General features: G+C 40.0%; 1 protein-coding gene across 4 annotated transcripts in view; it reads left to right on the forward strand.

Moving 5' to 3' along the window:
- Positions 1 to 24,001, forward strand: part of LAMP3 (lysosomal associated membrane protein 3) — a 54,899-nt gene extending 30,898 nt beyond the window's left edge. For 2 of the 4 annotated variants that reach the window (XM_043594801.1, XM_043594800.1), the window contains 3 exons: positions 7,033 to 7,090; positions 10,376 to 10,546; positions 14,369 to 14,906. In XM_043594801.1, the coding sequence (XP_043450736.1) occupies positions 7,033 to 7,090; positions 10,376 to 10,546; positions 14,369 to 14,544 (405 nt within the window). In that variant the 3' untranslated portion in view covers positions 14,545 to 14,906. Of the gene's footprint in view, positions 1 to 7,032; positions 7,091 to 10,375; positions 10,547 to 12,478; positions 13,147 to 14,368; positions 14,907 to 23,449 lie in introns of those variants that run through there. The other 2 variants (XM_043594802.1, XM_043594804.1) reach the window with 2 other exon arrangements.
- Positions 24,002 to 27,047: the final 3,046 nt, after the last annotated feature.

The following is a 27,047-nucleotide window of genomic DNA, read 5'->3' on the forward strand; positions in this document are numbered from 1 at the left end:
CCTGGAGGAAAAATCACCCCTGGTCAAGAACCACTGCTCTAGAGAAAAAGAGAGCCTTGGAAAATAGTTTATGTTCATTGTAACATAATAAATCTTATAAATGAGAACCAAGTTGTAGAATGGCAAATGGATGCTGGTGAGCAAGGCTGAATTAACAGCCTGAGTTTACTGAGCACCTACTTTGTCCTGAACACAGAACCAGACATTATAGGAGAAAATAAAAGAAATACAGGCTATAGTTGCAGGTTTCAAAACATGTAAGATAATTCATAAGTTTTTAAATTGAAATACTGCCAATGACAGAAATGTAAAGAAAATTCTGTATCCTGAACTGTCCCTTGATGTTGTTCAATTGGGACTTAAATTATCCATGTCATTTCTACATGACCATGAACAAGTCTCTACCTCTCTTTCTGAGCCTGTTTCCTCCTATGTAAGATGGGGCCAACCAGTCCCTATTTTTGGGGCTGCTGTGAAGTTGAACGAGGCTAATATATGTGACAGTGCTGAGGGTGGCATCTGGCCCATAGTGGGGTAGGAGAGGTGGGTTTCCTTTCTCATTTCTCTCATTTCATTGTTTAAAGAACTGAAAACCTTTCCATGTCAGTGTCTCATTTGATTAAGGTGACAAAGCTGAAAGCTGTTCAGACCCTTCAGGTGCAAGATAAATATACCTCCCTTCCCCCACTCCCCACAACTTCCTTCCTGTTAGGATAAGTTTGGCTTAGAACATCTTTCAGTAACTTTGTGTAGAGTTTATTTTTCCGTGCTCAACACTGTCCCCTTCTCATCCACCTGGTGGGCAGGGCAGCTCAAGGCTTCCAGCCCTGACTTGGAAGTGGGACATGGGAGAAATCAGTGGCCTGGGGGCAGGGGTACTGAGTCAGGGAGTGTTTTGCCAGCCAAGGTCTGGAAAGTGAATGCCGTCTGCCACCCTGGTGTATACCCAGAGCCTTGCAGGGGCATTTGGAGCCCTATTAACTTACAAACTCCTGAGAACTGTTATCAGGGTTCAAATGCTAACACCCTCAGAATGCACTATTTAGAACTTCCCAAGAATGCTGTACTATTTCATGCCCTATTTTCCCTTATGCTTTTCCCTCTGCCTGGAATGCCCCTACCATCCCTCAGGCCCTTTTGCATTCATGCTTTAAGATGGCTCTTGGGGCGCCTGGGTGGCGCAGTCGGTTAAGCGTCCGACTTCAGCCAGGTCATGATCTCGCGGTCCGTCAGTTCGAGCCCCGCGTCAGGCTCTGGGCTGATGGTTCAGAGCCTGGAGCCTGTTTCCGATTCTGTGTCTCCCTCTCTCTCTGCCCCTCCCCCGTTCATGCTCTGTCTCTCTCTGTCCCAAAAATAAATAAACGTTGAAAAAAATTAAAAAAAAAATAAGATGGCTCAGATATCTTCACCCTATGAAATCTCCTCACCCCCCAGCCCCCACCTCCATCCCAGACAAAACTGGGAGACTTTCTTCTTTTGGTTTCCTGACCCCTCATTGGTTGTTCCCTGACCTCCATTAATGCACTTGTTGCACATTTTACTGTCTTGAAGGTATATCTGTGATTATTCACAGTGCTCAGCCCTGACTTTGTATATAGTATATCTTTAGCAAATGTTTGATGAGGAAATAAATCAATAAAGGGGTGAATCTAAATTTCACAAAGACTCTGGGCCAAGCTGCCAAAAAGTAGATCAGCAGCTCCAAAGAAACAGCCTCTTTGGCTTCCTTTTGCTGTATACAGAGCAAAGGTTTCTTGATGTAGTCACAACAATGCTGAGCAAAAAAGGTCTGATCGATGTTGAAGACAAAATCCACATCCTGAATATCTGTGACTATGAAACTCCTACACTGCATTTTGCTGAAGTTAAGGAGAGGACCCAGGGCCTCAAGGTCATTGATATACTGCCTTCCTGAGCAAGTTGATTGGCTAGCTTGCTCTGGACCTGGTCCTTTGCTAAGGAGGATGTTTAGGTCCCTTGAGGAATCAGGACCTCTCTAATGAGATATTGCAGAGCTCTTAGATACTGGCAATGAGGAGCCACTGTGTCAGCATCCCATTTGTTGAATGGTGAAATGGGACTTCTGTAAGTGATCCATTCAAATGGACACACTGTAAGTACTGAAGTACCACATTTAGCTGTTAAGAGTCCTTAGCCCCCTTTTGTCAATGCTGATGGATACACAAAAGATTTTCACTTTGTTTTCAAGAATCCAGGATGGTTGATATTTGTCACTCTCCAACCTGAACCCCAAATGCAAAAAAAAAAAACCCATCTGTCAGAGAATCACTTTGTGGCCATCAAAGGAGAAAGTAGATACTATGAAGTGCATGATGTATAACTTGTAATTCCCCCTGGACTTTGGGTTAAGTCTGCCATCTGCTTGAAGCTCCCAAGCCCTCCAGCCCTTCCTCTGTACCCACCTGACTCCCATTCCCCAGAGCTGAGGTTTCAGCTCTGTTTCTTTAATCAGTAGTACTGTCGAAGCTCGCCTCACTTGCTTGTTCTCTATCTGTGGTAGATCTGAGATCTAGGAAATAGACAAAAAATGCTCATTGGAGTGCTATGAAAGAGGTTTACAATTACTAAGGGGCAATTGAATTTATTATTACCATTGTGAATAACACTGGTTAAATTTTTTATTGTTTATTTGGGGGTGGGGGGTGGGGGAGGGACAGAGAGGGAGAGAGAGAATCCCAAAGCAGGCTCCGCACTGCCAATGCAGAGCCTGACATGGGGCTCGATCTCATGAATCATGAGATCATGACCTGAGCTGAAATCAAGAGTTAGACACTTAACCAACTGAGCCACCTAGGCGCTCCTACACTGGTTAAAATTCGAGTGAAGACTCTGTGGTACATTTTTTACATGGATTCTTTCATTTAATCTTCAAACTAAGAGGTAAATCTTGCTATAATTTTCCTCATCCTTCTGGATAAATAAAAAAAATTTTTTGGAATGTTCACAAAGATTTGACAATTCAAGTAGCTACATGGGAACAAAAAATATTTTTAAATTAGTATTTAAAAATTATTAGCAAAGCTTTGTTCTCCTAAATAGGAGGTTAACCACTCTCTTTATAACGTTTCATTACCAATTGATTTGTTCTACAACCTTGTGTTTCATTGATGGTGGGCACCAGGAGTTGACAAGCTGTGGCCCCCAGACCAAATTCAGGCTGCCGCCAAAAAAATTTATAGTCTCCAGCCTAAGAATGGCTGTTACATTTTTCAATGGCTTGGGCAGGGGGAGGAGAATATTGCATAGCACATGAAAATCATATGAAATTCAAATTTCAGTGTCTATAAATGAAGTTCATTTGAACGTGGCCACACTCGCTTGTTTATGTGTTATCTGTGGCTGCTTCTGGGCTACGGTAGTGGAATTGAGTGTCAGCTACACAGAACCATGAAGTCTAAAATATTTACTGACTGGCTTTTTACATAAAAAAGAAAAAAAACCCAAAAAACTTGCCAACCCTTTATATAAAATAAACTTCAGGGGGACCTGCTGGCTCAGTTGGGTAAGCACCAGACTTCAGCTCAGGTCATAATCTCACGGTTCATGGATTTGAGCCCCACGTCAAGCTCTGTACTGACAGCTCAGAGCCTGGAGCCTGCTTCAGATTCTGTGTCTCCCTCTCTCTCTACCCCTCCCTCAATTACACTCTGTCTCTCTCTCACATGCGCGCAAAAATAAATAAACATTGAAAAATGTTTTCATAAAATAAAATAAAATAAAATAAAATAAAATAAAATAAAATAAAATAAAATAAACTTCAGGGGCACCTGGGTGGTTCAATCGGTTAAGCATCCAACTTTGGCTCAGGTCATGACCTCCCAGTCCATGGGTTCGAGGCCCATGTCAGGCTCTGTGCTGACAGCTCAGAGTCTGGAGCCTGCTTCAGATTCTGTGTCTCCCTCTCTCTTTGCCCCTCCCCAACTTGTGCTCTGTCTTCCTCTCAGAAGTAAATAAACATTAAAAAAAATTTTAATAAACTTCAGCCCCACTACCATTCAAATTATGCTAAATTCTGAACTTCTGAATCTAAAAATAAGTGCTTTGCTCTAGTTTAAATAAAAGACAATTTGGGGGCACATGGCTGGCTCAGTTGGTGGAGTATATTAACTCTTGGTCTTGAGGTTGTGAGTTCGAGCCACGTATTGGATGTAGAGATTACTTTAAAAAAAAAGACAATTTTATTTTCTTTAAGAACATCCTGTGACACCACAACTGTACAGAAAAAGTGGGCACAATTGTCTAGATAAGACTCATTTGGTATCAGTAGGATAAATTTTATAAAACTAGGAATCTCAAGGATACTAAACATCCTTCTGCCCTTTTGTTTACATGAATTCACCTAACAAATGCTTTTCCTTTATCATAACAATAGACATCAGCTCAGGCCTAGGAAACATTTGGCTAATTTTGACTCAGTCAAAATGGAAGGAAACCTGGATACCAGCTCCAGACTGTCCTGTTACATCATTAAGGTGAACTTAACAGTGAATGTGAGCACTCTGCCATCTGCTCTGGAAGGCCTCACTTTTGGCATTAGCCCTATAGAGCTGGGGAGCAGGAATGGCTCTTCCTGTCAGGGCTGGCTTCATGAGCATGTGACCTGTGCAGTCAGCCAGGCCCCTGCTTGGCTTAAGATTTGCTGTCACCTCCTAAAATTCTTAAATGATTTTTGAACAAGAGATCCTACATTTCCATTTTGTCCTAGGCCCCACAAACTGTGTAGCTGGTCCTGCTTCCAATAGATGGCTAAATATGGACACCTGCATTTCAGGGAATGTGAAAGAAAATTCTTGCACAACGAATTTTTTTTTGTCTAAACCCACATACCCCACAGAGGAAAATGTAGGGCAGGATCCTGTAGACCAGATTTTGTTTTGTCGTGCCTACAAAGAATGTGAATTAGAGGTAGATGCTTAACTCCTCTGAGCCTCTTTGTTCTCAGCTGCCAAATGGGTTGATAATATTTATTCTCTCTCAGGGGGGTGTTGTGAGGCTCAAAGGAGGCAATGTAGGTGAAAGCATGCACTTAGTAAACTGTGAAGCTTTTATAGAAATACAGAGCTTTTCCTAATGTGAGAATAGATCAAGCAGATGCCACAGGAAGGGGAAGATTCCAGGAGGTCTCCTGTGGACCTCAGAGCTGGCCTCATCACTGTTCTCTTACTGTTCCTTAAAGCCATCTCACACTGCCACCTAAGCAATTTCAAAAAACAAAGTTATGCTCGTGTCAATGTTCTGCTTAAATCTCTTCAAAGGATCCTTTCTGCTCTTAGGATAGGGTAGGGATCTTGTAACAGTGACTTTGAGCCCTGAATTACAGGTCTTTTATATGCTAAAAAGGACCCCAAATAAAGAATAACCTGAGTAGTGGTTTGTGAAAGTGACCCAAGAAAGGCCTGGGTCACAGATGTTTCTCTCTAAAATAAATGGACGGTTCAAGCACATTGTTTACCTTGCCTTTGAGACCTAAAACTGAATATGTAGAAGGAAGGAACCAGGTCTTCTCCTCCTCTTCTTCCTCCTCTCCCTCCTCCTCCTCCTCCTCTTCCTTCTTTTTCTATGACCTAGAACAATTCCTGGTGTGGAGTGGATATAAGAGGAATTAAACACTAGACATGGAGACAAGAAGCTTGGGGTCATATCTTCCCCTGCTACCCATTAGGGCTGTGACCTTGAGCATGTCAGTGAACCTTTATTTCTTCTCATAGTTGTTGTGAGGATTAAATAAGGCATGGCATAGAAGTGTCTGCTCCAGTGCCTGGCATAAGGTAAGAAGTCAGTATGTGATAGGTGTTGTTCGATGAATTATAGGATCTAGAGTTGAATGTGTCAATAACAGCTAGCTTACCTTACTAAAACAGTTTGTATTTCTGGAAGCCTTATATTGTATAGGGAATCATCATTTCATCTACAAATAATACACAAATGGACTGTAATATAGTCAAGATTATTATTACTAATTTATTATACTATAATTTATATATACTTTATATATATATAGTATAATTATAATACTATAATTACTAATTATTACTAATTATTATTACTAATTTCTAGTCATTAATTTCTTTAATGACTAGACTTGGAACTTCTAAAGGTAACTCCATTTTGGATTCTGATTTTGGTTTCTCACTCTTACTCATGGATAGTTTTCTAATGAATGTTTACAAATAATAACTGTAAATCACCTACTTTAAATTCCCCCCCAAAAAAATAAAAAAAATAAAAAATAAGAAAACTCAAAACCTCCTTTTTAAACTTACCCTTTCATATCTCAGTTCAATTCCCTTTTTAGTCTCTCAGGAGATTATAGGGCTATTTTGTAATGGTTCATTTTGTTTTTGAACAATTCCTAAATAAATGTGGAACATTGCCTTATGTTTCTGAACATGGTCACTTGGGGTCTTCTTCTAGAGAACACCCAGTGATCTCAGAGGAGATCATTTTTTTTCCAGAATCCCTCATGGTGGCCCTATCTAGCCATTTTGGAGACATGAACCCTTTAATCAATTTAAAGCAATTGATACTCTCCCCAGGAAAATGTACGTAAAATTTTGCACACCCAAAGAGTTTATGAGCCCCATGAAGTCTACCCATGGTAGTCTTTAAGATGAGTGGTCTCAGTCTGAATCTCTACCCTAAGATATTAATTACTAGTAAAAGCTTACTGCATACCCCTCCAACCTCTCCATCTTCCAGATGTGTATGTATTTTAACAAGAAGGAACTTGGTCCAACTGAAGGGACTCTGGGCTGGTGGAATTTGAATTTTAGGCTATAGCAACAAGTATGAAGTACAGACATTTGGGGGCAAGGGTAAGCCATTACTTATTATTTATTTTGAATAGTTTTTTTTGAAGTTTTTTTGAAGTTTTCAAACACAATTATGGCTCCATACCAACATACCCCCAAATCCCCATATCCAGGATTTAATAGTTAAACAAAGTTTGTAAACCAGGATCGTAAACATAAAAACAGATTGCCCAAAGGTTAACACACTGCTGTTTTACAGGATGAAAACTCCTATTATATCAGTGAAGTGAGAGCCTATTTGACAGTCTCAAATCCAGGTAAGTAGTCAGAGAAGGCTATTCCACCAGCTCTGGTGCTGTGCTTCTGGTTCGCTCATTTTTCAGTCCATTGAGTTTACTAATCTTTGATGCTGCTTTGGAGAAATAGACTAAAGCAGTAACCAGGAGAACTTACTACATCTTTGTTTGCTTCAGTTTGCTCATCTGCTCACGAAGGAGGTTGGACTAAATTATGTCAGATATCATTAAAGCAGAGATCATTAAAGCAACAATAAAGAGTTTAGTGACTTTTGGACAGATTTGCTATTGATGGTGCAGTTTTTTCTATACTCTTGAAATTATGCATTTATTCTACAAAAATGTAGTTAGTGCCAGCTGGGTGCCAAGCCCTCTAATAGGCAGTAGAAATCCATTTATCCAAACATATAGTCCCTGCTGTCATGGAACTTACATTCTAGAAGTGAGGAAAGGAACATAAAAAGATCATTAAATTATAATAGTTAAGTAGTATTAAGTTCTATGAGCAAACATAAGCAGGTCCTTGTGGAGTGGACTGGAAAGATATTTTAAGTGAGACCTTTAGGAAGCCCTCTAAGAAGGAAGGCCTCTCTGAAGAGGTGAGGTTTGAACAGAGAGATACCCCATCTGGGGGCATCTGGGCCTGGGGAAGCTTTTTTCCAGTGGCAGGAACAACAGATACATAAGTCCTAAGGAATGAAGTTGCTCATGTGTTCAGGGGTCAGCAAGAGAGTGAGCAAAGCAGCAGAGAAGATCTGTGGGGCATCCAGGCCAGAGCATGTAGGTCTTGTGGGTAGGGTAAGGTAAGGACTTTGAATTTTAGTCTAAAGTGTGGAAGGATGTCATTGGAGGGTTTGGTATAGAAAAATGGAGGGTTTATATTTATAAAGATTCAGTCCAGTTGCTACATAGAGAATTGCCCTCAGTGGGGCCATTAGAGAGGACTCCTACAGTGTTCGTGTCTAGAAAGGTAATGCTCCCAGTCAAGTTGGGGGAATTGCTCAGAGGGATCAGATGTTTCTCTGGAAAGCCCAGACTTAGATAACAAACCACTGTTGAGCACCTCTTAGGTGCCAGGTACTGTACAAACAGTTTTCATGTCTGTTTTCTCCTTTTTAAACTTCTATCTTTTGACTGGCTTAAACTTATTAAGGAGCCTATACTAAAGAAACTTGCCAGGAAATGAAAATGTGGAGAAATGTCTATCTAGAATAGTAGATATATGATACTGGTATTGTTCAAGAGGATGTTGTCAATGATTATTGGTTAAAGGTAAGTAAGATGTCATAGTTGACAACTCACTTTCACATAGTAACTCACGTAGACAAGTAAACTCATATAGGCTGGGGAATAAATATTATGAATTCTAACATAAATTAGCTAATGTTATCACTAGACATGGACCAAATTTTAGCCAGGAATAAGGTAGTGATGTCTCAAGAAGCAAGGGAAGGATAAGTCAGACCAGAAGCTAAGTTAGAAGCTGAGAAAGGGGATAAAAGAATTCTAGGTCCCAATAATCCAGGCTCAGCAGTAGTAGCAGGAGCTATAGTAGTCACAATAATGACAATTTGCACATCAGTGGTGATGGTGATGGTATTAGTAACAGTAGTCAGTTGTACTTACAGTGGTAGTGACTGTTGTAATGTTATTGGGAGTGATAGCAGCAGCAGTAGTAGTGGTCGTAGACAACTACCCTGGGGTATAACACATGGTATAGTAGTACACATGGATAATTCAGTACATCATGTAGGACATTTGCATGTGCCAATGAAGAGTCTACAGTAAATAGTACAGTAATGGCAGGAGATAGCAATCGGGTAGTGGTTAAGATAGCAAGCTCTAGAGGGGTACCTGGGTGGCTCAGTGGGTTGATCATCGGACTGTTGATTTGGGTTCAGATCATGGTCCCAGGTCGTGGGATCAAGCCCCACATCAGGCTCCACACTGGGCATGGAATCTGCTTAAGATTCTCTCTATCCCTGTGCCCCTCTCCCCTGTTCATGCTCTCTCTCCCTCTCTCTTAAAAAAAAAAAAAAAAGATAGCAAGCTCTACAGATTGCTTGAGTCCAAATTCCACTTACTAATTGTAGAATCTTAGGCAAATGTTTTCAATTCTCCAACTCTCCATTTCCTTGTCTGTAAAATGGAGAAAGTAGAACCAATCTCAAATGGTTGTTATGAGAATTAAACAGGAAAGTACACATAGAGTTCCTGCACAGCACCCGGCACATAGCAAGCAGACCCTTAATGTGGGATGTTACCTTAGGCACAGGCAACACATCCACAGAGACAGAAAAGGAGGGAGACTTTCAAGCTCCCTCATTAACAGCCCATGGGTATTCCTTGCAGGCACACTTTGGTGAATTCACTAAGGTCCATAGTCTGGTCCTCAATCATGAGAGCTGTCAGCACCCCCTTACGTATTGTCTGTTTCTTCAAGGAGACTGATGTTAAACCAAGGTCATGAAATTGATGCATAAAATCAGAATGCAAATTTGTGCATTTTTCATGCAACTGTTTCTTACACCGTCATGCCAAGGGGACTAGATAGTTGGGTCCTCTGGCCAGTGAACTTTCTCCCATTCAAGAAGCCAAAGTATAATCAGAAGGGTGTTTGATGAATGTACAATTAGAGCAAATGGAGTTAATTATATGATTAAAATGTTTAGCCCCATCCACCTTGAAGCGGGCATACCTGTCAGGAAACAAACAGGGCCAGTCCTTAAGCAGAACATTCTCTCCCCAGCAGCACTTAAATGGGCAGAGATGGGCCTCTCCCTTCTCTGTTTCCATGTGGATGGATGTAACAACCCTTCCTAATGATGGGATTAGCCTGTCCTCTTGCTGTATTAATATAATCTAGTAATATGTAAACGCTCCACTTGGAGACTTTGGATGTCTATTCTGATTCATTAAGGGTTCATGTGATTGTCATAGAGAGCGATCTTGCTTCTCTTGTTTCTGAAGTTTTTCTGGGCACTTCTCTGTAGTCCCCAAACACTGACAATAGTCCCCACCACTGCCCCCAATGACTTAAAACAACTGAAGAAAAAGTCCTAAAAGTTCTCATTTCAATGTTATCACATCCTAATTCATGTGACTTTGCCCCCACATGCTACAGAATACAGGAAAAAGTCCCCAAAGTGCAGAAGAGTGGTTTTTCATGAGGACAGGGCAGAACCCCTGAAAGCCATATGTAAATGAAGGCCATTTAACTATACATGGGCCACCCACTAACCGCTGGAACTCATTGGATATATGCCAAGATTCTGATGTGTCTATAATTTATCTTTGTGTTTTCAGAGAAAATTTACCAAGGAATGAAAAGTGCTATGGTGATGTTTGAGACTGTGGTTGGGCATTCCTTCAAGTGTGTGAGTGAGCAGAGCATCCAGCTGTCAACCCAGCTTCAACTGAAAACAATGAATGTCCAATTTCAAGCCTTTGATTTTGAAGACGACCAATTTGGAAATGGTAAGTTAAATCTTCATCATGTCACAAACATAAGCTTCAGAGACCCAGGGATAGTATCAAGTTGTTTTTTGTGTGTGCAGTTGTCAAAGCGACAAGAATCACATGAGCTTCCTAGAACAGTATGATTCTATAAAGCTTTTAGGGCCAAGTTCCCCTCCTGCCATTCCTCTGAGTCAACCAACCTCAAAATCAGACACCTTAACCCACCCTTGTCCTCCCACAGCAGGATATGTTCTCTTTATATGACTAAAACATGTATTCTGACTCCTCCAACACACACACACACACACACACACACACACACACTGACTGAATCAAAAAGTCAGAAAATATCACCTACAACTTCCTCTTTACAAGCTATTGAGTACTAGTTAACTCAGGTATTTTGAGAGACTTTAAAGATCCTGAGTATTAGTAATATCTAAAATTCAAGATTTCAGAATAGATTCTTTCCCACTTCAAGAGGGAAAAGAGAAAGATGGAATATTTCCAGATAGAAACATACTCTGTTGGGCACCCTGTTTTCAATTATGAACTCAGTTCTCCTGACTAGAGCTTCCTTGTAGCTGGTCTTAGTTCCCATTCAACTTCTGCTTTGAGTTTTAACCACCACAGAGGGAAGCAGGTCCTAGGAAGAAGGCCAGGGACAGACCAGGCTGACTTTCTGAAAAAGTCCTTTTTTCCCCGCTGGGAAAATGGGTTACAAGGATTTCTACATATGTGCAGGAATTGAATTTCAGTTTCTAAAACATTCCTTTCATAATAACTAATGACGTTATGACTACCTCTCAATTTTCATAAACAGATTTAGCTGGAAGATTAGCTGTAACTTAAATTTCTGTAATGTGAATCCAACTTCTCTTTGAGTTCCATTATAAAATTGAAGATGTGCCTACAAAAAACTTCTGACATACTTGCTGGGAAGCATTGAGCAGAAGAAGGAATAAAGTGTGGCTTGCCTCAGATCCCCTAATTTCTGTAGGTTTTGTCTGAGTCTTAAAATCTCTGCCTCCATTTTGGACCTTTACCACAGCACCAAGATAAAAATAGTAATATTTCTTAGTAGGTTGGCCCCACTCTGTCATCTTATCTGAAAACTTCCAATCTGGGGAAACTTAAAAATTCATAATGAGGATTTGAAAAGCCTCTGTTATTAATCCTGTGACCTTAAATGAGGTACGCATTTGCTCTCCCTCCGGCTCAGAACCTCTGTGAAGCAGGAAGTGAGCAGGTGTATGAAACCTGGTAGTGGCAGAGATGAGAAATAACACCTTTCAGCAACATACACCTGACTTCTATTAGCAGTGCCCAAAGGGAGATGTAGAAAACTATCTTTTCATTTTTCCCCCTCCTTCCCTCACCCTCTCATCCAATTCTCAGCCTCCCACATTCTCAACCCATTTTAGGGAACTAAAATCCCAGAGCCTGAAAATGATTTCTCCAGCCCCAGACTGTCCGGCAGCCACTGTAAGAAGCAGCGTTTGAATAGAAAACTTTGGCCATGCAATTTGACACAGGTCTCTGTTTCCAGAGTTGGGAAACATGATCCCAGAACTTACTGTGGCTTCCAGTTCTGATCCTGACTCTCTAGACCAAACCAACATTTCCCAAAGTTGGATCTGCCTCCCGGCTGCATCGGAATCCCCTGGACCCCACCTCCAACCCATCAAAACTAATTTCCAGGATGTGGGGACTGGGTATCTGCAGTTTAATTTAGTCCTTAAGTGATCACAAACACTGCACATTTCAGATCTTTGTGCTGACCCTATCTTCCTCGTTTTCACCTGTGTGTCTGAGGCAGCAGGTGGGAAGCCCAGCAGTTCCGTCTCTCTCTGGGTTTCCTTCTCTGTCAGGCTGAGGCAGGCAGGGGCAGTATCACTTCCCAGCATTGTGGCCAGCCTGTAACACCTGTTACTCTGACTTCAATTGCAGCGGATGAATGCTTCAGTGACAGAAACAGGAGAGAAATCCCTGTGGCCGTGGGCCTGAGTATCGCAGGACTGCTTGTCGTTTTGCTAACAGCATGCCTGGTGGCCAGAAAGAGGCCCAGTAGAGGATATGAACGTGTGTAAAGCCCCACCTTCTTCAAAGTGTGCAAGGTTAAGGCCTTGGGAATTCTGGCTTCATATTCAGCCTGAAGTGAAGGAATCAGTTCTTCTAGTAGCCTATCCCACTCTCCCAATCTTATTAGGAAACCCAACTTTCCCCCAGGGGCCATCTGAAGGCTAATTAAAATGTAGCCACCACTTTCTCCTGTTGGCATGGGGAGGCTGTGCCATATGGGCTTGAATTCCATCTTCCACACCTGGTAATAGAGGGCTGGCTTTGAGAATTAGGGATAAGAAGCAGGGACATGCTTGGGAGAGGGAGAGAGCAAATACCCAAAGGGAGAATTGTAGAAGGACATTTTCAAACAGCACTGATTTTTCTTACACATTTTGAAGAGTCTCAATATCTAGTTAAAATGTATACATTACTTCTTTAAAAACCAATCCATTTCAAAATAGATTCTAAAGTCATTTAAAACTCCTGAATTGTGCCCAATTCCTGATTTACTTGAATTACAGAATGGTGTTAATAGACTATTATTTTTAAAAAGACATTCTATGCTATTATAATGTGTTATTAGTAAAAAAAAAAACCTAGATAGCTTCCCAACATTTCATTTTTTTAAAATGTTTATTTTTGATATAATTATTTTTTTTTAATTTTTTTTTCAACGTTTATTTATTTTTGGGACAGAGAGAGACAGAGCATGAACGGGGGAGGGGCAGAGAGAGAGGGAGACACAGAATCGGAAACAGGCTCCAGGCTCTGAGCCATCAGCCCAGAGCCCGACGCGGGGCTCGAACTCCCGGACCGCGAGATCGTGACCTGGCTGAAGTCGGACGCTTAACCGACTGCGCCACCCAGGCGCCCCTAAATGTTTATTTTTGAGAGAGAGCATGCGAAACACGGAAGGTGCAGGGGTGGGGGGCAGGTGGCAGAGGATCCAAAGTGGGCTCTGCACTGACAGCACAGAGCACAATGTGGGGCTCGAACTCATGAACCTTGAGATCATGACCTGAGGGGAAGTCGGATGCTCAACTGATGGAGACACTCAAGTGTCCTCCGACATTTCATTTTTTAAAAATAGAAAGCACATATCAAAGATCTTGCCAAACGAAAGAGGATCCAAATTCTTCACCTTCATTTGCTGTCTGCCTTCTTAACGCTTGTTTTCTCTGCTTTGTCTTTATTTTCTTTGATTCTAGTCTATACTTGTAAATTTGTTAATTTGGGCCACAGTAGGGAGGGGATGCAGGCTAAGCATCAAAAATGATCAGGAATGGCAAGCAGAACAGGTAGATCTACGCCAGATTATCACCCACTTTTCCTTTTAAGCAAAGCTTTACCAAGAAAATCATAAACCAGGAGGTTCCTGACTGGATGGGGAAGAAAAATTCTATCAAATATGGCTTGGAATGTTACTTGTGCTTTTCTATTACATTGTTTAAATGGGAGAATCGAGGTTTTCATTTCAGAGACAAGGGGGAGGAATGGGCTTCTGTATGTTTTCAACTGCTTTTCCTAACAGCAAGGTTTGTTTTTCTGTATTTGCCAGAGGTGCCATTCATTGTTTTGAACAGGAAGTGTATGAAGGTTGGCAACAGCTGTATAACCACTGCTTACCTAGGGCATGTACTGGCTTTCCCTGGAAGGATTTTAGCTGTCTCCACTTTCTCAGAAGTGAGGGTGGGGAGGGCAGAGGTTCAAGAGAGCTTCAAGAGCCCCTGACGACGTTTACAGTTTCAGGACATTCCTGTTTCCTTCTTATAACAGTTGATGTTGATGAAAATCTGGGATGGGAGGACCTGGTGTTTCCCAAAGTAACTGTTTTACCAGCGAGGGCTTGCCTTTGGAGAGATGCTCTCTCTCTCCATCTCCAGCAGGTCCTTCCAGCCGGTCCCTCCAGCCGGTCCCTCCAGAAGTATCCCGTTCCTGACTCCCGTACTTGAAAGGTTCTATACTGCAGAGCACAAGCTGCTTATTCACCATGCTCCTCACCGTCCTGTAGAATGACTAAAGGAATGTTCCTCTTCTAGTGTGTGGACATTTCTCCCACAGCACACGGGAAAGAAGCGGAATTAAAATCAAGGAGAGGGGGATAAGGCAGTTCACTTAAGTTCAATTTTCCTTTCTACCATCTTCGGTGAGTTCTTTACAGTGGCTGCTGCTTAGAGTCCTGTTGTGTACCCCCTCACACACACCCGCCAATTATCTTTTAATTTACTGTGAATTAACATTCTAGTAAGCAAAAAGAGCAAAGCTGTCCTTTGAAAGACTGGTAAATAAAGCCCGGATGCGTTCCGGCCTCTCAGTTCTGCCCACTTTCTGCGTGAGTTCCGGGGAGGGTCTCGGATTGAGAATGCGGCCAGCTACCTGTTGGAAAGTGGCTCTGTCTCTGCCCCTGGATCCCTCTGGAGCTGCCTCCGAGTCTCCCTATTGCGGCTGCAGGTCCAGGGGCCCGAGACTCCCTGCAGAGCGCTGCTTGTCGCTTTCTGGCGTCTGGGCAGGAGGCTGCTACGCGCACCCAGGGAAGCCCTGCCCAGGAGGCTGGGGTGGGGGTGGGGCTGGGGTGGGGGTGGGGGGGTGCCGGGGCTGGCAGGCGCTTGACCCTTGCCTTTAGTGAATGTACCTGCTGCTTGCCTGTCCGGCGAGTTTCAACTCCATTTTCTCTTCTGCTGAGGATAGGGCATCGCATCCTGAATTCGCCCCTCCCTCTGCAACCCATCTAGAGATAATGCCCACCTGGAAATAACCATCCATTGTTCATATTGATGTATTTCCCTCTCATGAGTATTGTTTTGCTAACTGGAAGCATACAGAGTACACAATTTGAAATCCTTTGTTACCTGTGCATCATAAGCATTTCTCCATGCTATTAAACTTGCAAAGTGTCATTATTATGGCTGCTATCATGAATATGCTATCAACATTATATAATAATTTACTTAATTATTATGTTTAGAATTGTTATTGTTTTAGGTTTTCCACAAATATGTGATTAAAGAATTACATACGAATTACAAAACAGACAAGACGTTGATTAACAAATGTGTAGAAATGTCTGCCCAATTTTGGTTTTGCCCCATACAGTAAATTGGTTAAAATGGTTATAATTTATTCTGCAGTACTGATTCTTAATTTTTAAGAAAAAAATGGAAGCAAAAGATATATGTAGGTGATTTAAAATTTGAATACTTAAACAAGTATTTAAATTAAATTCTGTTAAATTTTTAAATTTGTTTTAAGTATTACAGAAATACATAAAATGAAAAAGTAGAGTTAAAATAGTGACTAAATTTTCCCCACAGAATTTTCCTTCCTCATTATCTAGTAGATGGGTGGAAGGGAAAAGGGTGTTTAAAAATCACCAGTAGCAGTGAAATATAAGCTGATGCAATACACTTTGAAAACTGGTGAACAAAAAAGAAACAAGATTCAGAGGAAGAGTTGAGAGCTCAGCAGGACACCTGCTTCCCTAGCACACACACCAAGAAGCCATATGAGAGAAAAAAAAAAATCCTGTGAACACATACTACCATTCCTAAAACTGGAGAGAAAAAGCCTGGTCATTTTATCTCTTCTCATCTAGGAGTAGTGAAAATGGCTACTGGGAAAAGGAAGCAGGGTAAACACAGAGACTGATAGAAGTGAACTGGGGAACCAACCCCAAATCCCAGGGTACCCCGAGACTATAACTAATTCCCAAGGTACAGAAAAGAAGAAAGAATCCAAATAGGTAGTTCAATGGGAAACATTAACTGATCTCACAATGGGAAGAAATATCCTAATTTACCCAAATGATGTTAAAGGAAATTCAATGTCATGGATGAAATGCCCAAGCATAAGCAAGATGAAACAAGGTACATGACCACTATGCAAAATTATTGCAGCAAAAGAATGCAAGAATAAGACTAGATTAAAATATGGCTACAGAGTTTTAGTTTGGCAAGATGAAAAATGTTCTGGAAATGGATAGTGGTGATGGTTGCACAAACTGTGAATGTACTTAATGTCACTGAAGTGTACACTTGAAAACAGTTAAGGGACACCTGGGTGGCTCAGTCAGTTAAGCGTCCCACTTTGGCTCAGATCATGATCCCACGGTTCATGGGTTCAAGCTCCTCGTTAGGCTCTGTGCTCACAATTCAGAGCCTGTAGTCTGCTTTGGATAATGCATCTCCCTCTCGCTCTGCCTTCCCCCCCACCCCCCAAAGTAAATAAAACATTAAAAAAACAGTTAATTTTATGTTATGTATATTTTACCACAATTAAAGGAGGGAGAGTTAGAAAGGAATATAGTTGATAAAATACAAAGAAAATGTAACTCAAGAAACAGAAATCCCTGACAATTGATTTTGCTGAGAATCACTTAATAAGAGTGTGAATTCCATATAACCAGAACTCAGGGGTGAAATGTTATAATGAAAGAGTGAGGTGAATGGGAGAGTTCATTCCTATGAGTGAACAAATTGAGTATCAAAGCAATGCATAGTAACAAATAGTAAGAGGCAGAATAGAGCTGAAAAATGAGTTATCTTCAAGAGAAAAGAACTGAAATAAGCATTTAATGCAGATAAAAAATAAGATCATACCATGATAGGGCAGCTGCTAGGCATGGGAGATATTCAGATTGTCTAAAATAAGGATAATTGGTGCCTCTGAAGTAGAGAGTTCAAAAATAGGAAGAAGATAAATTTGATAGTTTTAGAGATTTTGCTTAAGATAAATGTTTGAAGTTGCAGATTGCAAGAGCACAGTGTAACCCAGGAAAAAATAGACACAGAAAGCTTAACATTGGGCACCTGGGTGGCTCAGTCGGTTGAGTGTCCAACTCTCGATGTCTGCTCAGGTTATGGTCTCACAGTTGGGATTGAGTCCTGCATAGGGCTCTGTGCTAACAGTGAGGAGCCTGCTTGGGATTCTCTCTCTCTCACTCTCTCAGCTCCTTCCCCACTTGTGTGTGCATGCATGTAGAACACACAAGCGCTGCGCTCTCTCTGTCTCTCAAAATAAATATTTTTTTAAAAGAAAGCTTAACATTAAGATACAGCCAAACTAAGCTATAGAACTTTAAAGATAAAGAATTCTTTAGACATACAAATTCGCCCTCTCCATTAAAAAACCAAATCACCTATAACATTTAAAGCCAGCAAACAACATCTACAAAATCCTAAGGGAAAGAAAGTGTGACTCCGAAATATCATTTACTAAGATAATAGGCAGGTATCCTCAAACATGAAATAATTCAAGAGATATAACACCAAGGAGCTTTTCTTAAAGATAGTGTTTGACAATGAAATTTGGTAAGATCAGAGAGAAGCCACATTATAAACAAGAACATAAGCAAATATCTCTCTGGAATAGAGAAGCCACAGTTTTTTAAAAAAAAAAGCATTTTATCTATTTAAATAGATAAATGGAAAAAGCATTAAACAACTATGGGTCTGAAAATTTATCATACAGATACATCTTGTATATGAAAACCATGTACATGGTTTTTCATCACAACATTATTTGTAATAGTAAAAGTTTGAAACAAGAGAAGTGTCCATCAGTCTGGAACAGATACATCCCATAACAGAATATAGTTATAAGCAAGAATGAGAACATACATTTTTATGTATGTATAGGAAAGTTACCCAAAATATATTGTTAAATGAAAAAACATAATGCATAATAGTGAGAAAAGGAGGAAATAAAATATATTTTCATTTTTGCTTATACCTGAAACATTGGAAATGTATATGGAAAACCAGTGGTTAAGACAGGGGTGACAAAAAAGATGAGACAAAGGTGAAAGTGGAACTTCTCAACATACAGCATTTTGTATTATTTTGACTTTGAATCAGGAATGTGTGTTATATATTTGAAACATATTTTTTTTTAACTATTGGAATGATAGTTATCAAATAGAATTGAAATGTTATAAACCAGAACAATGATTTAAAAAATAATATATCTATTCAGGGGCACCTGGGTGGCTCAGTCAAGCATCTGACTTTGGCTCAGGTCATGATCTCATGGTTGGGGGCGGTGGTGTGCAGGGTCGTGAGATGGAGCCCCTTGTTGGGCTCTGTGCTGACAGCTGGGAACCTGGAGCCTGCTTCCCTCGCTTTCTGCCCCTCCCCCACTTGTGCTCTGTCTTTCTCTCTCTCTCTCTCAAAAATAAACATTAAAATTTTTGTAAAAAAATAATACATTTATTCAAAATTTGAGTTGGGAATAAGAGAGAGAGAAGGGAATCTGTTAGTGCTAATCTTTCAAAACATTATCAATAGATAATGTCTAAATTGGAAACACAGAGTTTAGAAAATGCATACTGTCTCTCACATATTTCATAACCTCTTAATGCACTTCATAATCCTTTAGTGTGTATTTATAGTCTCTTTTTTGAACCTTAAAGAGATCTTTTATGAAACAATACTTCCTGTGACAAAGTTACATTTATTTGAAGTTCGGTAGTTTTCCCAGTTTTGTTTTAGCTTTTTTCTTCTGTGAAATCAATTAAAATAAGCAATTTTGGTAAAATAGCATTTGTATGATCCTATTTTAATAAAAGTATGTGTATATATATATATTTTTTTTCTACCCATGTCCTTATAGTTGTAAAGAAAGATGCCTGAAATTATATTTGTCCATGTTTTCGCAAGGATAATTTCTGGGTGGGTGGTTTTCAGGTGATTGGTTTTGTAAGGGTTCCGGGGGACGCTGGCCCAAAATGTGCCACAATGGCATACTGATTATTTTGAGTCGAATCTACTTGGGAAACGGCCAGTGCAAGGACATTCAGACCCTCCTCGGTCACCCTGAAAGCAGGAAATCTCCCATATGAAAGGTACCCTCCCTGTAAAACACACAGTAAAAACACATCCTGTCCCCAGAGAGAGGAACGTTAAAGCCAAGAAAGCTATAGAAACAAACCCTGTTACTTTTTATTAATCTGCTATCTCAGCCCAAATTCCGCTTAGAATTCCTTACTAATTGAAGCTCCCAAACATCTATTCTTTTTATCCTGTCAAATCCTCACAAATGCAGTATCTCTTTGTTTAAAATGTATAGAAACTGCCTGCATTGGTCATTTCTTTGGGTATCAATTTCATTACTGATGAATTACTGTGCACATATAATAAAACTTAGGGTTTTTTTCCTCCTTTTAATCTGTAATTCTTAAACCAGCTGGAAGAATCTTGGAGGAAAGAAGAAATTTCTTCCTCTCCTACGGTTTTTATTTTTTTATTTGTGCTTTTCTAAATCATCTTAATTATTTGTAAAGAGAAAAATATCATTTTTTGAAAGGTGAATGATGTTTTGTCAGGCATACACATGAGCACACACACACACTCATCTATGTACAGAGGAAGCAATTGCCTTCCAAGGTTTGCAGTGATTCATTGAAATGGAAGAATTGTGGTGATCAGATCATTGTTTTCTTTGTGTACTTTTCGGCATTTTATTATTATTATTATTATTATTATTATTTTATTTTAGAGAGAGCATGTGCATGCACATGTGAACAGGGGAGGGGCAGAGGGCGAGGGAATCTCAAACAGGCTCCACACTCAGCACCGAGTCTGCTGGGGGGGCTCAAGGAGGCTCCACACTCAGCACGGAGTCTGATGGGGGGCTCAATCTCATGACTCTGGGATCATGACCTGAGCAGAAATCAAGAGTCAGTCGCTCAACCGACTGAGCCACCCAGGTGCCCCACTTTTCTGCATTTTAACAACATTTAAGCTATGTGATATTAAATACTGTTAAATTATATGGAAAGTGAAGGCTGCTGTCTACTCCCATCCCAGCCCTTCCCCAGCATCTTGTCTATCTTTTCACTTCCGGCATACCTGCAGTTTTCTGGGGGTTCATGCAACGCTCCATGATTTTAGGGAACTTCTCTGTCAGCACACTGAGATCCACCACATTCTTTTTAGTGGCCACAATATCTTCTATTGTATGGATATACCATTTAACATTTTTTTTTTTAATTTTTTTTTCAACGTTTATTTATTTTTGGGACAGAGAGAGACAGAGCATGAACAGGGGAGGGGCAGAGAGAGAGGGAGACACAGAATCGGAAACAGGCTCCAGGCTCTGAGCCATCAGCCCAGAGCCCGACGCGGGGCTCGAACTCACGGACCGCGAGATCGTGACCTGGCTGAAGTCGGACGCTTAACCAACTGCGCCACCCAGGCGCCCCCCATTTAACATTTTTGATGGATATCTAGATTGCCCATTTTGCTCTCATAAAATGAGATTATTGTAACATATCTTTGTGTACTTACATGAATAGATCTTTATAATACCCTATGGTGGAATTATTTTAGCATATGTGTTTCACATTTTGGTCAATAGGTAGGTGCTTTGCATTTTAACATTTTTGTATCTTTTCCTAAATCATTCTAATCAAGTTAACTTCTTAATTTGTCAACGTTCTTTTTTATCTAAGAAATACATATTTACTAATATACTAAATAACAAAATTGTGTACTCCAAAAGGGCTTATCATGAAAAGTAACATTTCCCTGCCCTTTCTCTAAGAGACAAAGTACTTTTAACTAATTTTAATAATTTCTTATGGTAACTATCTCAATAATTCTTTTTTAAATTTTTTTAAAGTTTATGTATTATTGAGAAACAGAAAGAGACAGAGCATGAGCATGGGAGGGACAGAGAGAAGGAAGACACAGAATCTGAATCAGGCTCTAGGCTCTGAGCTGTCAGCACAGAGCGCGAAGCAGGGCTTGAACTCACAAATGGCGAGATTTTGACCTGAGCCAAAATTGGACGCTTCATCGACTGAGCCACCCAGACACCCCTCAATAATTCTTTTAAAAAATGTTAAAAAGCTTTTCTATTTCTCAATTTATTAGCTTTAAACTTCTTATTATGGCAGATAAGGATTTCATACTCTTAACAACATCCCTTCTATTGTTATACCACTGTTTTTTGTTAAATCAATAAGGTATATATTATCATCATTATGTAAATATTGTCCACTGCCAAATGAAATAGTATAGGACAAGCACAGGGCGTGTCTTGTACAGATTTGTTGAGTCTCTATTGTTCTCTCTTCCTGGTCCCTCCTGATCCTTTTTTGTCTGACCTCAGGTGAGAATTGATCCTTGGTTTGTTTTGATATTGTTTAGATATTCTCATATCTATTCTTTTTATTTTTCATGATCTTATGAGATATTTATTCAAATATTTGAAATTTTCATTAAAATTTTTCTTTGCATTTGTCTTAAACTAAGATGATATGACGTTTTACCTTACAAACCCTTGCCCTCACCTTGTTCTTTTTCACCCCGTTCTCCCCTTAGCCATCTATAGGCCATTACTTTTTTTGGTTTATCATGCATTTATCCTTCCAGATCTTCTTTAAGTAAATGCAAGAAATATATCTTCATTTCCTCTTTACTTACATAAAATATTGTAGTACTATATGCATTTTTCTCTGCGTTACTTTTTTCCCCTTAACATGTGCTGGAGATTTTTCTTCTTTACTTTTTTTTTTATTTGAGTACAGCTGACACACGGTGTTACATTAGTTTCAGGTGGACAAAGTAGTGATTCAACTTCCCTATAGGTTATTATGTTCACCACAAGTGTAGCTACACCTGTCACCATGCACCGCTATTATAATATCATTGACTATATTCCCTATGCTGTACCTTTCATCCCTGTGACTTATTCGTTCCATAACTGGAAGCCTGTGTCTCCTACTCCTCTTCACTCATTTTACCCGTTCCCCTACTCCCCTTTCCTCCCCATCAGTTTTTTTTTATGTATTTATAGACCTGATTCTGCTTTTTGTTTGTTTATTCTTGTGTTTTCGATTTTTAGATTCCACATATGTGTGGAAATGATATGGTATTTGTCTTCCTCAAATTTTAAACAAACAGAATAAATACCCTCTAATGAAATAAAGAAAAAAATTTTTATTTTCAAAGTTTATTCATTTATTTTGAGACAGAATGTGTGTGTGCGCACAAGCGGCGGGGGGGGGGGGGGGGGGCGGGCGCAGAGAGAGAGAAAGGGAGAGAGAGAAACCTAAGCAGGCTCTGCGCTGACAGCTTGAACCCACGAACCATGAGATCATGACCCCAGGGCTTGAACCCATGAACCACGAGATCATGACCTGAGCTGAAACCAAGAGTCGGATGCCTAACCAACTGAGCCACCCAGATGCCTCTAAAGAAAAAAGTTTTGACAAATTTACAAATGTTCATTTTTAAGCTCTCATAAATAATTAGAACTTTAAGTGTAGCAAAAAAATATTTTACAAAGTAGATAAACATCACATGTTTTCAAGAGATCAGGTATAATCTAACAACAATCTCTTGTATGTAAGCACATTCTACTTTTCAGAGAACACACCTGGAAGAAAACATGTCTAACGATTATTAAGTATCTATTAATTGCTGGGGATGCCTAGGTGGCTCAGTCGGTTAGGAGTCAGACTCTTGATCTCAGCTCAATTCCTGATCTCAGGATCCTGAGTTCGAGCCCTGCATTAGACTCCATGTTGGGCATGGAGCCTTTAAAAAAAAAAAAACCTATTAATTGCTGCAAAGATAAGGGTATCTTGTTTAATCCCCCAAGAATCTTATACATTATTTGCTTATTTTATAAATGAGGAAATTGCAAGGTTCAATAACTCATCCAAGTTCACACAGTTAGTGGTGAAATTAAAAGTCAAGCTTGGTGGCATATCAACTATACTTCAATTTAAAAAAAAAAAGTCAAGCTTGGATTTGACTCAAAAGTTCATATTCTTCCCACTCTAGTCTGCTTTCTGGTCTGTCCTCACCAAACCTTACCTGCTATATTGTATTTTTTTCTTTCTCCCTCTCTTAGTTGACGAGTGTTCATCTGACTACACAATTGTGCTTCCTGTGATTGGGGCCATTGTGCTTGGTCTCTGCGCTGTGGGTTTGATTGTCTATGGAATCCGCCTAAGACGTGAATCATCTGGATACCAGAGAATCTAATTGGTTCCCAGAGGAAAAGAAAATAATGGAGTTTAGAGAATTCTTTCATCATTTCCAGAATGTTGGGGACTTCCCTTAGCGTGAGTCCTTCTGACAATATAAACCACTGTCTTTCACAAAAACTAAGTCATTTCTGATTTAAATTCAAGCAACAAATCAATTTCTACGTATTTTTTGTTTATTTTATGAAAGATATAGTGAGCTGCTTGAGTATTTTCCAGTTTCCTTCAAAATATTTTAACCATTCAAATCAACATTTGAGATATGTTAAATTAATATAATGCATGTGAAGTGGTATATGCTCCCAAATTATAAACTAAAATGTTAATTGTAACTAATGCTACCTGTGCACATTGGAATTTTATTTTATCCTTCATATTTCCCAATTAAAAAAAATGCCTCTTCTTTGTCTATAAAATGGACTTCCAGAACTTTTCTTATCCATGTTTTATACGATATACATGTCTGATGATCTGCTTGCCTCCTTTCCACTTTAATTTTTTTTAATCATCAAAAATCCCACTATATCACAGTTTGTCGAGGTTTGATGTGGCTCCAACAAGAGGAACAAATCAGCTTATACTTTTAATCTTGATGACTCCTCCTGCAGAATCACTAAAGGCTAAGAATTAGGTGGCTACAGACAACAGAATTAAATAATAATCAAGAAACATAATCCTTAATAGTTGAACACATATATGCCAGACACTTGGCTAAGTTTAGATACATTCCATTTAATCCTCCCAACTTATAGATGAGTAAACTCAGACTTGAGGAAATTGATCACCTCAATGTCACCCAGCTAACAAATGGCAGAGCCAAAATTTGACTGCCAGTTGGTCTGGTGCCAACATCTGCGGACTTCACTACATCAACTTGGCTACAAGAACAATGACACTGAATTCTGCCTGAAGCCTCACACCAGCAAGTGCTCCTTTTTTCACAGAGAAAAGGAATTTCTCCAGAATCATAAGAGATAAGAGGACATGAAAGGACTTGATAGATAATGAAATAGGAGATCTTTAATAAAGTTCTCTGCCTCCTTGAAGGAAACTAAGGGGCTCTGCAAAACATCAGTTTCTCATTTTTATGGGACTGTGCAGCTGTGGGATCTAAAGATAAAGGAATGGAGTAAACATCTCAACTCATTTTTTATTTCTTTGAAAACAGAAATCTAACCTCCAGCCAACTTTTCTTTCTTGAAGGTAGATCCCCCCCTTGTGGTAACTTGCTTCTTCTGCTCTGTTAGAACCACATTTTCTATTCTAGTACACTTTATTCTGTAGAGCAGCCTGCCAAGAATTGTATTCACTGCTTGTTCTTACAACTAAACAAATGAACTAAGTATACTAACAGAAAAGACCACATACCCCTAGAATTCTTTAGGAAAGGAATAATTTGGGTCACCCCAGAGTACATAATGACTTTCCTGATTTGTTCTCTTATGAGTCAGTAGGCTTGGCAAGGTCCTCAGTTTAGTCTTAATGGAATATGAGTTGAATTAGAAGTTTTTGTAATAAAAACTTATTTTGGAGGTTAATTTATGTCTTTCATTTCTGATAACTCAATTTTCATGCTATAAAAACTTTTTACTATGGTAGTGGAGAGTTTTGCTTGAATCAGTAAGTTAAATCATCTTTCTATAATTCGTTTTGTTTTATTCTCTACTACCACTTTATTACCAGATATGAAGACCTATTTGAAAGAATCTGAATTTTGAGAAGTGAACCATATTAAAGTTATAAGTTAAATCTCTCAACTCTTCGACCAGACTAACAGACTGGATTACTGGTTTACTTAAATGCTGCCACGAATTCATCCATCCATTTATTCACTCATTCGACCAACACTGAATAAGAACTTTCTAAATACCATATACTCTGTTGTGGATTGAGATAAATAAGAAGTCCTGTATTAGGTGTATTAGTCCTGTATATCTACTTAACAAGTTAACTCAAAACTTAGCAGCTTAAAACAACAAACATTTATTTTCTCACAGTTTCTGAGGGTCAGAAATCTGACAGCAGCTTACCTGGGTGGTTCTGGCTCAGGGTCTCTTACCAGGTGGCATTTAAACTGCTGACCAGAGTTACAGTCATCTGAAAGTTCAACTGGGGCTGAAGGATCTGCTTCCAAGTTCACACCATGTGGCATATCTATAGGAATGCTCACATCATGACAGCTGACTTTCCCCAGGTGAGTGACTCAAGAGAGAGACACTGACTACCTATTCCCAAAAGTTACATACCATCACCTGTGCTGTATTCTATTGGTCACACCAACCATCTCTGGTACAATGTGGGAGTAAAGACCAGGAGAGGTGGAAATCAACGGTGACCATCTTGGATGCTGGCTATTCCAGGTCCATTTTCAAGGTTCAATTACTGGTACTTTCTGGGGGGAATTCAGGTAAATAAATTCCAGTATTTACACTAATAATAATGGCTTAATAGGAAACTATACAAAGGGCAATGAGGGCATGGCCCTTTCCAGCCCGCTACCAACTCTATCCCAGGTGTAGCACCTCCCCAGGAGAGAAGACTCTCAGGCTCTGGTGCTAACAGTGTACGGACCAGCTGCTGCTCAGGCAGATTTGCCTTTTCACAAAGGCTGGTAGTTGGCCCATTGCTCTACAACATTAACTGATAGCTTTGCTTCAGGGATGTGTTAACTCTCCGTCATAATATAATCCAAAGAGATCTGGACCACACAGATATCCCACAGGACATCACACTGAACCATTATTTTGATGACATTATGCTAATTAGACAAGCGCAAAGCGATTATTATGTTGGAGGTCTTGGTAAGAAATATGTATTCCAGGAAGCAGGAGACAAGCCCTATGAAGATTCAGGGACTGACTAGTTCATTGAAATTTTTAGGGAGCCAGGGGGTCAGGGCCATGCCATATATCCACTTCAAAATAAAATGCAGATGTTTTGCATGTTGCATCCTTTCCACAAAGAAGAAACCATAGGTTCTTAGGTTCTGGAGGCAACATTCCACAGCTAGGAAAAGTCGTCTGCTCATTTACCAGGTGACATAGAAAGTTATCAGTTTTGAGTGGGGCCAGAACAGGAGAGGGCAGTACAGCAACTCCAGGCCATAATGCAATCAGCCCTACTGCTTGAGCTCTACAATCAGGTAGACCTCAGGGTGTTGGAGATATCAGTGGTGAAAAAGGGACAGTATGGAATTTTTGGCAACCTCCAGCGGGAGAATCATAACACAGGTCCTGGGTGTTCTGGAGTAAGGCTGAGGCCATGCCATTTGCTGCAGAGAAATAGATGCCCTTTAAGAGTCAGCTCTTGGCATGTTATTGGGTCCTGGAACACTTGACTTTGGGACACCAACTTACCCTATATCCAGAATAGCCCATTTTGAGCTGGATTCTGTCATATCCACTAAGCAATAAAGTCAGATGGGTCTAGCAGTAATCAGTTGTAAAATGGGTAATATGACAG

The sequence above is a fragment of the Prionailurus bengalensis genome, chromosome C2 (genome assembly GCF_016509475.1).
Source record: "Prionailurus bengalensis isolate Pbe53 chromosome C2, Fcat_Pben_1.1_paternal_pri, whole genome shotgun sequence".
NCBI lineage: Eukaryota > Metazoa > Chordata > Mammalia > Carnivora > Felidae > Prionailurus > Prionailurus bengalensis.